The following is a 12857-nucleotide window of genomic DNA, read 5'->3' as shown; positions in this document are numbered from 1 at the left end:
TGTACAAAAGGTATCATTATCTTGGTGGGTTTTTTATTTTTCCTTCTCTCTTTTGGTCCTTCCTTTCTCATTTCCGCTAAAACTTTGAGGGAGGTTTGGTACATCTTAGTCCTTCTCTTTCTTTGAACAGAGTCCTTCTCTTTCTTTTTCATCTCACCACCTCTTCTAGTACCCACATCTCAAACCAGTTCCAGCTCCAACAAGGCCCAGGCACATCTACCCAAGCTTTTGATGGGTAGCATTGCCTGAGGACACCATATTAACTCAAAATCCATTCACATGTTTACATATGTCTACACTCAGAATGTGATCTATTCCAGGCACTGTTCTGGGAGATGGATATTCTGCAGCAAAAGTGAACAAGGCTCCTGTCCTCATGGAGCTCCTGTCTTCATGGAGCTTTTTCATTCTAGAGAGGTGAGTTGGTTGGCTTTGTTTTGTTGTGCTTAGACAATTCTGATGGAAGAAAACTCTCTCACAGGCAACTTCTTTGCATAGCTAAATTTGAATGGTTAATGAGATACATTGTTTTAGTAAGACTGATAAAAGTGAGGCCAAGAAATTGCTCTGTTTCTTTTAAAAGGGTGTAGCTTACATCTTATCCATTCATATCAGTAAGTTCAGAATCAGAATCAGAGGAGTTCTGCAAGGTATTCCACCTATTTACAATAGTAAAGAATATTTGTTTTAATTTTTAAATAAACAGAAGTTATACATATTCTGTTTCATCTTTAAAATAGAATAATGAGGGCGTCTCAGTGGCTCAGTCGTTAAGCGCCTGCCTTCGGCTCAGGTCATGATCCCAGGGTCCTGGGATCGAGCCCCACATGGGGCTCCCTACTCAGCGGGAAGCCTGCATTTCCTCTCCCACTCCCCCTGCTTGTGTTCCTGCTCCTGCTGTCTCTAACTCTCTGTCAAATAAATAAATAAAATCTTAAAAAAAAAAAATAAAATAGAATAATGCCCCCGAATTTATACTGAGGAGCATGAGTGGTTAATGTACATGAAACAAAAAGTAATAACAACTATCGAATCCCCTACCATATGCCAGGTAAGTATACTACTTTATCAATCCTCATGTCCTACCACATGATGTAGGACTTACTGTTATGTTCCTTTAACAGACGAGGAACTGAGGCACAGAGAGATAAGCAACCCAGCCAAAGTCATATAGCTAGGAATGAATTTAGGAAAAAGTTTCTTCAGAAAGTTTCTTCAGATTCATCTGCAATCTTAACCAGATGAATGTGTTCATGCCTCAGTCAGCTGAGCACCATTACAATTCTTATAGAGTTTAAAAATCATTATTATTTTTAGTTTCAGTCATTTAGTAAGTAATATAGTACATAATTTATTTTTTAATTATTTATTTATATCCATAATAAACACTTAAAGACAGGATATATAAGAAACAGAGATGTTGTAATAACAGTTAAATTAATAATTCTCAAAAATCAATTTAAGCTGGTTTTCCCTAGATTCATCATCAGTTATTAGAATTCAAGATGTGAGAGAAAAATGTAATGATAATTGTATCGTCTGGATTTTCATTTATTAAGAACCCTAAAGCTATCCTAATTTTTAAATGATAAAATCTGGAAACTTTGTTACTTAATTTTTTTGAGAGAATATCAAGTATAAAATGAAGGAATCCTAAACCTTAGCTAATAAAGTATTATTTCTAATTCTGCAATAAAGAGAAGCCAACCTAAACTATATCTTAATATACACCAAAATTAAAAATGAAACATGGATTTCTAAAGTGGTACTGTGAGGAACTTAGCAGACATTCTCCCCAGCACAACCACAATTTAAATAGCAAAAATTTTAAGTATAATCATTTAAAGTCTCTGGAAATTGTCTTAAGGGCATTCAGCATATGGAGAAACACTTATTCAAGAAAATCTACTAACTTTCAGCAAGAAAGCAAGAGTCTGTGGCATTTGAACTACAATCTACTCCCTTAACCTTCCCAAACAGCTATGTGTTAATGGAAGCTCTGTGCCAGGTGCTCTATTCTAGGCAGGCATGGCCAACATGGAGACTTCCTCTTCCTACCATTCCCAGTCTGGGGTTAAAGTTTCATGCTGGGAGAGGCAGGCTGCCCATGTTCTCACACTTCCTCTAGCCCCATTTTGTAGAAGCTCTATTCCAAGTAGGCAGGAAAAGAAAATCTAGTCTCTTTTCCTTCACTTCAGCCACCCCTTCCTCTGCCCCCTGGTAGGGTGGACATCCCACGTAGCTGTGGGAGGCCAAGAATACTGAGACTCCAATTGCCTCTGAAAGTTGAAGCTTACTTGTAGGATGAAGGTCCCACGTGGGAGGACAACTGAAAAGATCAGGGATTGCTACCTCCTGCCTTGTGTGACCCCAGAATGAGATGGTACCTGGGGAAAAGTGATCTCATCCCCAGCTCTGGAGCAGCAGCACAGGTGTTCCGCTCAGGGAGAAAGACAGGCCATGAAGATGAAGGGCTCTGCCTGAAAGGGCTGAATTTGTTTGGAAGAGTGAGTGAAGAACTCCATGCATAAGGGCATTACTGAAAATTATGAAGGCCTTGGTGGGGAGCAGTTGAAAGAATGCTGGTAGCTCCATGATATAAGAAAAACATCAGAGCAAACAAACAAGTTTAACAGCATCTGGGAAAGCAGGGAAAGAGAAAGCAGAGGTCAGCCCTCCTGGGCTGCATCCACTCAGAAGCAATTCTATAGGACGTGGGAAAGACTTGAAAAACATTCCTTAGATCCTACACAGACCCATCAACAGAGGACAACTCACTAGCAAAGGGGCTTAAAGACAACCTCTACCCAAACATTAAATGAACACTAACCTACAGTGACCCAGGGTGAATCCTAGGAAGCCAGGTTTAAAAATAAAATCACATTTACCTCTGGCAGTCTGGAAGACCATATGTATGCCCAAGGCTGTGTGATCTCCAGAGCAACCAGAGACGGAACCTCCAGGGTTCCGGTCCTTGGTAAATCTTTATCCATCCTTTTACTGTGAACCTCTTGGTATCTTTGAATGTAGAGTGTGTTGCCTGTAGACAGCATATAGTTGGCTCTTGTTTTTCCAATTAACTCTGACAGCCTCTGCCCTTCAAGGTACAGGCACATCTTGGAGATATTGTGGATTTGGATCCAGACCATTGCAATAAAATGAAAATTGCAATAAAGCAAGTCAAACAATTTTTTGGTTTCCTGGTGTATATAAAAGTTATGTTTATATTATATTGTAGTCTATGAAGTATGAAATAGCATTATATCTAAAAAAACAATGTATATACTTTAAATAAAAAATACTTTAATGTTTAAAAATGCTGTTTTCGGAGCTTTCAGCAAGTCATAATCACAAATCCCTGACCACCATAACAAATATAATGATGAAGAAATCTGAATGATGAAAAGCTTGGCAAAAGTTACCAAAATGTGACACAGAGACATGAGGTCATGAGGTCAGCAAATGCTGTTGGAAAAAATGGCATCAATAGACTTGTTTGATGCAGGTTGCCACAAACCTTTAATTTGTTAAAAAAAAAAAATCAAGCAGTAACTGAGAAGTGCAAAAAAAAATGAAGCACAATTAAAGAAGGTATGCATTACATTACAAATTCCCTGGATCTTTGGCTTACAAATTTTTTACTATGCTGAGTAAGGCTATCTTTGTTAAGTTACTTAAAATACACTGAGCTTTAGGACACATATATTAATTTTTTTTTAAATCAAATTTTAAAGGTTGGGAAGCTTTCAGCCATTACTTCTTCAAGTGTTTTTTCTGTTCTTTCCTTTCCTCTTCTTCAGATATTTCCATATGCACGTTAGTATGTTTCAAGATGTCCCACCTTTCATTGGAACTCTATTCATTTTTATCTTCTTTCTTCTGCTCTTCAAAATGTATAATCTCTGTTTACTGATCCTTTATTCTGTCAACTCAAATATACTGCTGAATATCTCTAGTGAATTTTTAATTTTGGTTATTTACTTTTCAACTCCAGAATTCTCATTTGGTTATTTTTTAAAATTTCCATTTACTGATACTCTCTATTTGATGAGATAGAATGATCATTTCTTCCCCTTTACTGCTATAACCTGTTTTCTTTTAATTCTCTAAATATATTTATAACAGTTGCTTTGAAGTCTATATTGGCTAAGTAGGACATCTAGGACTTTTTAAAGGCAATTTCTGTCACCTGCTTTTTTTCTTGTGTATATGGGTCACACTTGCTCTTTCTTTGCATTTCTCAATTTTTTTTTTAAAAGATTTTATTTACTTATTTGACAGAGAGAAATCACAAGAAGATGGAGAGGCAGGCAGAGAGAGAGGAAGGGAAGCAGGCTCCCTGCTGAGCAGAGAGCCCGATGCGGGACTTGATCCCAAGACCCTGAGATCATGACCTGAGCCGAAGGCAGTGGCTTAACCCACTGAGCCACCCAGGTGCCCCTGCATTTCTCAATTTTTTGTTGCAAACTGGGCAATTTAGATAGCGTACTGTAGCAACTCTGGATATTGAGTCCATTCCTTCCAGGAACTGGAAGGAATTGGCTGCCTCTTTGTAACTTGGTTAGACTGCTCCAGTGACGTCTATTTCCCCTACAGTGTGCAGCCACTGATGTTGCCACTCAGAGGACACAGCTGGGGTCACGGGCAGTGAGCATGGGATGAGAGTGGTTTTTAGCACGGTTCTCTTAACTGTCTCTTTCCCTGAACTTTGTTAAGCTGCTTGCCTCTGCTGGAATCACACTTAGCTGTTACTCTCTTGTGTTATTATTTTTGATAATAGGCTGGCACATAAATTGCTCCACAGTCTGATCCAATTAAATTTGGACCCTTTGGCAGGGATAATCCCTGAGACCAGTCTCTGAGACTTGTCTGACCCCAGGGAAACTGTTCTTAGCTGTCTCTTTCCCTGGTTCTTTTGGTTAAACTACTGGCTGGCCTATTATTTAGTATGCTGCTCTCACTAGGGATACCAGCCTCTCCTTGTTTACCACCAAAGTCTCCACTATTTCCAAAAGTGTCCCATGACAGATACCAAATAACATCAATTTCATTCTTAGTCTGTTCTTACTGCACATCTCCTCCTCTGGGTAGAATGCTTATGTCACTGCTCTATAACTGTTGGCAGGAACTGTAGCCTCTGGTTTTTTTGGCTTACCTCTCTAGGTATGGAACCTCCATCCCATGAGCAAGCTGAGGCAAGGACACCTGGGGCCCAGTATTCTTGCCCTGCCATGCCCGGGGTAAAGTTTTTCCCCTCTGAGTGGAGTGGGGTTGGATGAAGGAAGGGAGCCCAAGACCTCTCAGCTGTTCTTGCCCAGAATAGAGTTTATACAACAGAGTGCTAGATTTGGGAGGGGCATGAGAAATGCTGGAAGCATGCCTATTTCAACTGTAGCCCTATGCTGGGAGTTGAGGAGAAAAGGAGCTTTGTGTTTCCAGCTGTACCTGTCAGGAGTAGACCTATCATCATTCTGAGCTGGGGAAGGGAGAAGCAGGTCCTGGTTCAAATGTCACAGACTATCACTGCTCCTACTGAGAGTTAGTAGATTTTCTTATATACTTCTCCATATGCTGAATCCCATTAAAACAATTTCCAAAGACTTTAAACAGTTTTTTAAAAAATAACTTTTATCAGTTGTTTTGCTGGGTAGAGGGTCTGTGAAGCCCAATCTGGAAGTCGACTCCCCTGGACAGTAACTTTACAATAAAAACCTGTTTTCACAGAAAGGACATTATGATTTATAACACTTTCCAATTTAAGGCTGAAGCAAAGTTCACTTTTTTATATTGCACAGACTCTCTCAAATGCCTTAGAAATACAGTCTCTGATACAGACTGCTACTGTACCCCAATTTTTTTCTCCCCTGTTTCTTTAGTAACAGAATTCCCAAGGTTCAGCTGTACATACAGCTGATAGGCTACACTGCAAGACTCCTTTGCAGCTAGGTGTGACAAGAGAAAAAATCCTATCTGACAAAATGTAAGTATGTGTGTTTGTGTGTGTGTGTGTGTGCACGCGCATATATATATATATATGTATATATTTATATATATATTTATATATATATTATATATATATTTATATATATATATAAAATATATAATACATACATATTAATATAATATATATATCAGATCATGCCCTTAAAAGGTATGATTTCTCTTTCTCATTTCCATTGGTTGAGGGTGATATTGGGAACTAAATGGCCATATTTGATTAAGAGTTGGAAGCAAAGGGTTGGAGATAGAGCAATATAAGAGAAAGAACCTCGTTCCCTATTACCATTGAGCTACTATATCAGTCTTGGGATGCCTAGCTCATCTTTTATAAGAAATAAATACAGATTCAGTCTTGTCTCTTTGTTTTTATCTCTTGTTTAAAGCTGCCTACACCATATCCTAACTATATATAATGCCATTATGTAGCTTGATAAGAATAATATTATAGATGATAAAGTAATTATCAATAATGTCAACTTTTCAAGTGAAGAACACTGAGTTCTTATATATTAGGAAGTTTTCACTGGGCATTGAGAGAAGATAATATTTCCAAGGCACACTGGGTTAAACTGAAAGCTGATCATGGCCAGAGGCTTCTCCAGGCCCAGCTGTTTTGACAGGTGATTGGACCAATCATCTCCCTGAGGATCACCAGTTGGGAAGCTCTGATACATTTTATATTGGTAAAGAATCTTGGGGTTCAAATGAGTTAACTTTAATAAGTCCTTTTAGCATGTAAGGGGTATAATTTTTAGATTTAACTTCTAAGAGTTTACAAATAAGAGTCATTAGTTTTTTCAAATAAATACTATAGTACCAGAGCTGTTGCTACATGGGATTCACATGTTAGTCTGCAAAGTATTAATACTGCAAGTTGAAATATGTGATCCTATGTCTCTTCTATGATCATTCTCTTATTTTTTAATTATCACATTGAAAATACATGCTGACTTTATCTTCAATAACACTGTTTTCTTTGAAAGAAAAAAAAGTGGTACTATATAAAGTGATTTATAAATTGAAGGACACTTGTGCATCATTTGTGTTTTCAAAATTTATGTTATATAAAACCATAAGAAATAAAATAACCAGACTATAATATTTCCATCAAAATTAATGGAAGTAGTTAATGAAGCTCATACCAGTATGGTTGTAGACAACATCAGTAATACAAAGAATATGCCATTCCTTTTTCAATTTTTCCACTAGTTGTCCAACATCATTCCAGGTATACTTTTTATTAGGTCTTGAAAAGTCAGGATTTAATTCTAACTGGTTGGCAAGGGAGTAGCATGATCTAGATAGTCCAAGCGTCTGTAATGGGGTAAAATGAATCATGTTGTAACCTGCAACACAAGAAAATAAACAAAGACCACTGTTAGAAAAAAAAAAAAAAAGACAAACTAAAACTAAGCAATATATAAGTTTAAACTTCCTTAAGTAATTCTACCTAGCAAGGCAATCATGAAACTAGAAAAGGAGTCAAAGACTAGGGTTCAAATCCTACCTGTACCCCAAGTGACATCAAGCAAGTCTACTTACATCTTTCAGAATACCAGTGTGCTCATATATAAGACAGAGATAGTAAGAAAATGCATTTGAAAAAAATCATGGTACACAGTGCCTAGTTATTATTAGGAGTTTGATTTATATTTGTTGGATGTATATATAATACATGTAGAAAATATATTTTATATAAGTATATCAGCATGTCTTGCTCCTACTTTTAATCCTCCACTCTACTTGTGTTCTGTTTCAATTATGTCAGTGAATGTATCTCTTTCCTCATATTATATTCAACTTGAAAAAAGTAGAAAATTAATATTATTACCCTTTGCATATACCCTTTGTATATGGGGTAGCACATACTTTCTATATGGAAGATAGTTACTCAATGTTGAATTAAAGTTATATACAATAATAATACATTTTCCAAAACATTTTAATAATTTACTGCTAATTCTTATATGTCAAAGTAAAGTCTTATAGACAATAATGATCTCATTTTATTATTAGAGTTCCTTAGTTTACTGAGTTGAACCATATAATGTACTATTCTTGTAGGTTAAAAGTGGTTGTCTTAACAACTTTATATGATTCTATTTACATTACTAAATATACAAGAAACAAAATTAAAAGGAGATCAAAGCTTTTGAAATCTGTATCACAGAGGATAATTATATTTATTTTAAAAAAGAAAAGAAAGATAGCTGGCATTACCTGATTCTTTTGCAACCCTAAGTCTGCTTTCCCATTCATCAAAAGGTCCCAGACATTTGGCTAAAAACGTCTGGAGTGTAACACAGTCCAAGGGTAACACACGATTATCAGCACCAACATGTAAAACAGGATCCACAACTATGTAACCCCCACCACTTTTCTCATTTCTAAGGAGAAAACAAAACAAAAACTTCTCAATTAATGATAGAAAAAAAAAATCCTCATCTGATAGTCTGAGTTTTCTAATGAGAAATGGAATTGTCCCATTTAAAAATATATTTCTACGAACATAAAATCATTTACAAAGTTGCAATGAAACTCAATGGGAAAGTCTCATTTTATCTTCTTCTAATCTCTACATAATAATATAATATATATAACATCTAATAATGCTGCTTTAAGGAAAAATAAGTGTACTAAATTCGTCAGTAATATCAACAGCACTCAAGCAAAGAGCATCTTATAATGAAGTTATATGAAAAGACTAGAATTTTCAAGCGTTTACCTAAAAAAAATACTCTGAATCTGCAATAAGTCTTATAATTACTTCCTCGGAATTAAAAAATCATATTCTATTTGCATCTCAAAACATCCCGTAAAAATTGCACTGCCATGGTTTATATAGTAAGTAACTTTTTACAAGCTGGATAATTTAACTAGATAAAATAAATTAACTTTTATCCCACATTTCCCACATTAACTTTTATACCCACATACAGAGCACCTGACTTACCCTTGAAGGAAGTAATACTGAAATGATCCAGCTTGCTGAAGATTAAGTTTACAGTATTTATCAGAATCATCTTCTCTCTCTGTTGGATTTTCCCATTCCAGGGAACGAAATTTTTCTCGATTAAATGCTTCTCCAGGAAATGGGTAATTTGTATACACAGTAACAGCTTTTCCCTGTAAAGTGGGGCCTAATCGGAACTGTAGTTCGAACCCTAAACAAAAAGCACATTTCAATAAACTCGTTGTAGGAACTTAAATCACCACATTAAAAAAATAGATGTTTTATTTAAAGTATTACATAAACTGATTTCTCAACTATGTTTAAATAACTCCTAGGGACGCCTGTGTGGCTCCTTCACTTAAGTATCTGCCTTTGGCTCAGGTAGTGATCCTGGGGTTCTGGGATAGAGTTTCGAATTGGGCTCCTTGCTCACTGGGGAGTCTGCTTCTCCCTTTGCCTGCTGTGTGCGTTTGCTCTCTTGCTCTCTCTCTGACAAATAAGGAAATAAATAAAATCTTTTATTAAAAGATTTTATAGAGGCGCCTGGGTGGCTCAGTGGTTTGGGCTGCTGCCTTCGGCTCGGGTCATGATCTCAGGGTCCTGGGATCGAGCCCTGCCTCGGGCTCCCTGCTCTGCGGGAAGCCTGCTTCCTTCTCTCTCTCTCTGCCTGCCTCTCGGCCTACTTGTGGTCTCTGTCTGTCGAATAAATAAATAAAATCTTTAAAAAAAATAATAAATAAATAAAAGATTTTATATATTTATTTGAGAGAAAGAGCAAGCATGAGCAGGGAAGAGGCAAAGGGAGGGGAAAGGGAGAAGCAGGCTCCCCACTGAGCAGGGAACCCGACAAGGGGCTTGATCCCAGGACCCTGGGATCATGACCTGAGCTGAAGACAGATGTATAACCAACTGAAATAAATAAAATCTTTAAAAAGATAAAACAACTCCTAATAAATAATGCTGATTTGAAACTATTTTGCATTCTAATTTGGCTGAATTATATATTTTAACAAACACTTTACATCATGGAACTGCTTGCTCTATACTGTCCTTCTCTTCTCCTGGAAACTGATTACTATTTGCAAGGCTACTCTGGAATATGCAAATTCTTTTTCCTCTTCTTCTTTTTTTTTTTTTTCTTTTTAAGATTTTTTATTTATTTATTTGACACAGAGAGAGAGAGACTGCACAAGCAGGAAGATCAGCAGGCAGAGGGAGAAGCAGGCTCCCCCTGAGCAGGCAGCCCAATGTGGGGATCAATCCCAGGACCCTAGAATCATGACCCGAGCTGAAAGCAGACGTTTAATTGGCTGAGCCACCCAGGTACCCCTCTTTTTTCTTTAATAACATGTCTTCAAGTTTATTGAGAGTACTTTTAGAAAACTAAGATAGCACTAAAATTAAAAAAAAAAAGAAATTTTACTGAACTTGAAATCTTTCTTTTTTAATTTTAATTCCAATATAATTAACATATAGTGCTATATTATTTCCAGGTATAAAATATAGTGTTCAATGATTCTATATATTACTCAATGTGTGTACTCTTTTTTTTTTTTTTAAACCTATTTAACCCATCCCTCCACCTGCCTCCTCTCTGGTAACCATCAGTTTGTTCTTTGTACTTAAGAGTCTATTTTTTGGTTTGTCTCTTTTGTCTTCATTTGTTTCTTAAATGCCACATGTGAGTGAAATCATATGGTATTTGTCTTTTTCTAACTGACTTATTTCATTTGGGATTCATTCTCTAGATCCATCCATGTTGTTGCAAATGGCAAGATTTTGTTCTTTTTTATGGTTAACACCACATCTTCCTTATCAGCTCATCTATGGATGGACACTTGGGTTTCTTCCATTTGGCTACTGTAAATAATGTTGCAATGAACTTATGGGTGCATTTATCTTTTCAAGCTAGTGTTTTGATGTTCTTTGGGTATATACTCAGTACAGGAATTACTGGATCATATGGTAGTTCTATTTCTAACTTGTGAGGAATCTCCATACTGTTTTCCTCAATGGCTATACTAGTTTACATTCCTACCAACAGTACACATAGGTTTCTTTTTCTCCAGGATGTGCAAAGTTCTTACATTACCTCATTTCCCATAACCCCTCAACCTTTCCAACCCCTTGCCCCCACCTATGAATTGACTGCCCAAGGTGGGCATCTAAGTACTTGGAGACCTTTTCTAGTCTTTATCCAAACAGCAACAGAGAAAGTGAGTTTCTCTCTGGTGTCAGAGTTTATGATAGTATGCAAAACTTGGGAAGTACCACGGAACAACCATCTCACCACAGAGAGAAAGCCAGTCTTTCTAAGAGAAGACAACCTTTAGATAGGCAGTTTTCAGATTTCTAACAGGAGTTCCAGAGGCATTTGAGCCCCTAATACTGTTCTGGATGTCTGCTTAAATCCACAAGTGTGGTAATAAAGGGTTAACAAGTGGCTGTATGAAATTGGGGATGAGGGTTGGGAATGCTGAGCCCTGACTGAGCAGTGTTTGCTGACTGGGGGGAAACAATCTTGCTGTGGTCAACCTTAAGCTACCAATGTGATATCAGTGAGCATGGAACTGGGAAGACATACGCACAATCAGCTCTTGTGAGTCAACACAAGTGATTCCAGCAAACTACTGCCTCTATTCCTACTTCTCATGGTTTAGTATTTAAAATTTAAGCCTTTCTTCAAATTCTGAGGGCCAAAACATTGCTGCTTTTACTTGTTAGGCTATTTCTATTAAAATATATCTGAGACTTCTATAATGTGTTACAAGTATTTTGCCATGGGATGAAAAAAATCAACACATATAATTTTACTGTGAAATAAAAAATTGTGGTTGGTTCAGGGCAGTTTTAAATCTTGAATATAATTATTAGAATGTGAAAATTCTGACTATAGTAAAGTCTGTTAGAAATATAAGGAATGTAAGACTATATTTATCATGATGAGCACTGAGTAATGTACAGAATTGTTGAATCACTATATGTACACCTGAAACTAATATAACATTGTTTTATTAGTTAACACTGCTAACTATACTGGAATTGAAACAAAAGCCTAATAAAAAAAGAAATATAAGGCTTGTAAATTTTAATCATGAATGTAACATTTCAATTAGTAAAGGGTAATAACCAATGAAAGCAGGAAAATTTAGTTTTGCTGATTATAATCTTTAAGCTTAAGGGAAAAATTTTTTTTAAAGATTTTATTTATTTATTTGACAGACAGAGATCACAAGTAGGCAGAGAGGCAGGCAGAGAGAGAGGAGGAAGCAGGCTCCCCATGAGCAGAGAGTCCAATGTGGGGCTCGATCCTAGGACCCGGGGATCATGACCTGAGCTGAAGGAAGATTCTTAACCCACTGAGCCACTCAGGTGCCCCAAGCTTAATTTAAAAATTTTATTTATTTATTTTTTAATTATTGAAGCATATTTGACATGTTATATTACTTTTAAGTGTATAATATAGTGATTCAACAATTCTACACACTACAAAATGCTCCCCGCAATAAGGGTAGTCATCATACCAAGTTATTACAATATTATTGACTATATTCCTTATGCTATACTTTTCATGTCTGGGACTTACTTATTTTATAACTGGAAATGTCTACTTCTGAAGAAATTTTTTGAGAAGAAAGCAGCATACTAATATCTATACTTTTAATGTTTAATTTATTAAACATCTAACAAAGTATAGAAAATTATGTAAGGACTGCCTACCATATATTGGAAACAAAATAGACAATGATCTCTGTCCTGGTGGAGCTTGAGTTCTAAAGGGGGAAGGCAGCCATTAAACAATGAACATGACAAATAAGTAAGAAAAAACAGTATGCCAGGGAGGGATAAATGCTAAGAGAAAAAAGAAAAAATCAGAGCACTGTAAGGAAAATGGGGGAAGAGA

The 12857-nt window shown here is 36.4% G+C and overlaps 1 protein-coding gene across 3 annotated transcripts in view; it reads right to left on the bottom strand.

Annotated features, from left to right (window-relative positions):
- The window catches only part of AGL (amylo-alpha-1,6-glucosidase and 4-alpha-glucanotransferase), a gene marked incomplete at its 3' end in the record, with an annotated part of 80137 nt that overhangs the window by 55705 nt on the left and 11575 nt on the right, over positions 1–12857 (bottom strand). For all 3 annotated transcript variants that reach the window (XM_082686474.1, XM_082686476.1, XM_082686475.1), the window contains exons 3-5: positions 8954–9164; positions 8221–8387; positions 7143–7346 (exon numbers count right to left, since the gene is read on the bottom strand). In XM_082686474.1, the coding sequence (XP_082542600.1) occupies positions 7143–7346; positions 8221–8387; positions 8954–9164 (582 nt within the window). The remainder of the gene's footprint in view (positions 1–7142; positions 7347–8220; positions 8388–8953; positions 9165–12857) is intronic.

Source organism: Mustela nivalis (assembly GCF_964662115.1).
Source record: "Mustela nivalis genome assembly, chromosome: 10".
NCBI classification, from domain to species: Eukaryota; Metazoa; Chordata; class Mammalia; order Carnivora; family Mustelidae; genus Mustela; species Mustela nivalis.
Note: the sequence above shows the minus strand (reverse complement) of the source record. Positions and strands in the feature narration are given on the sequence as shown.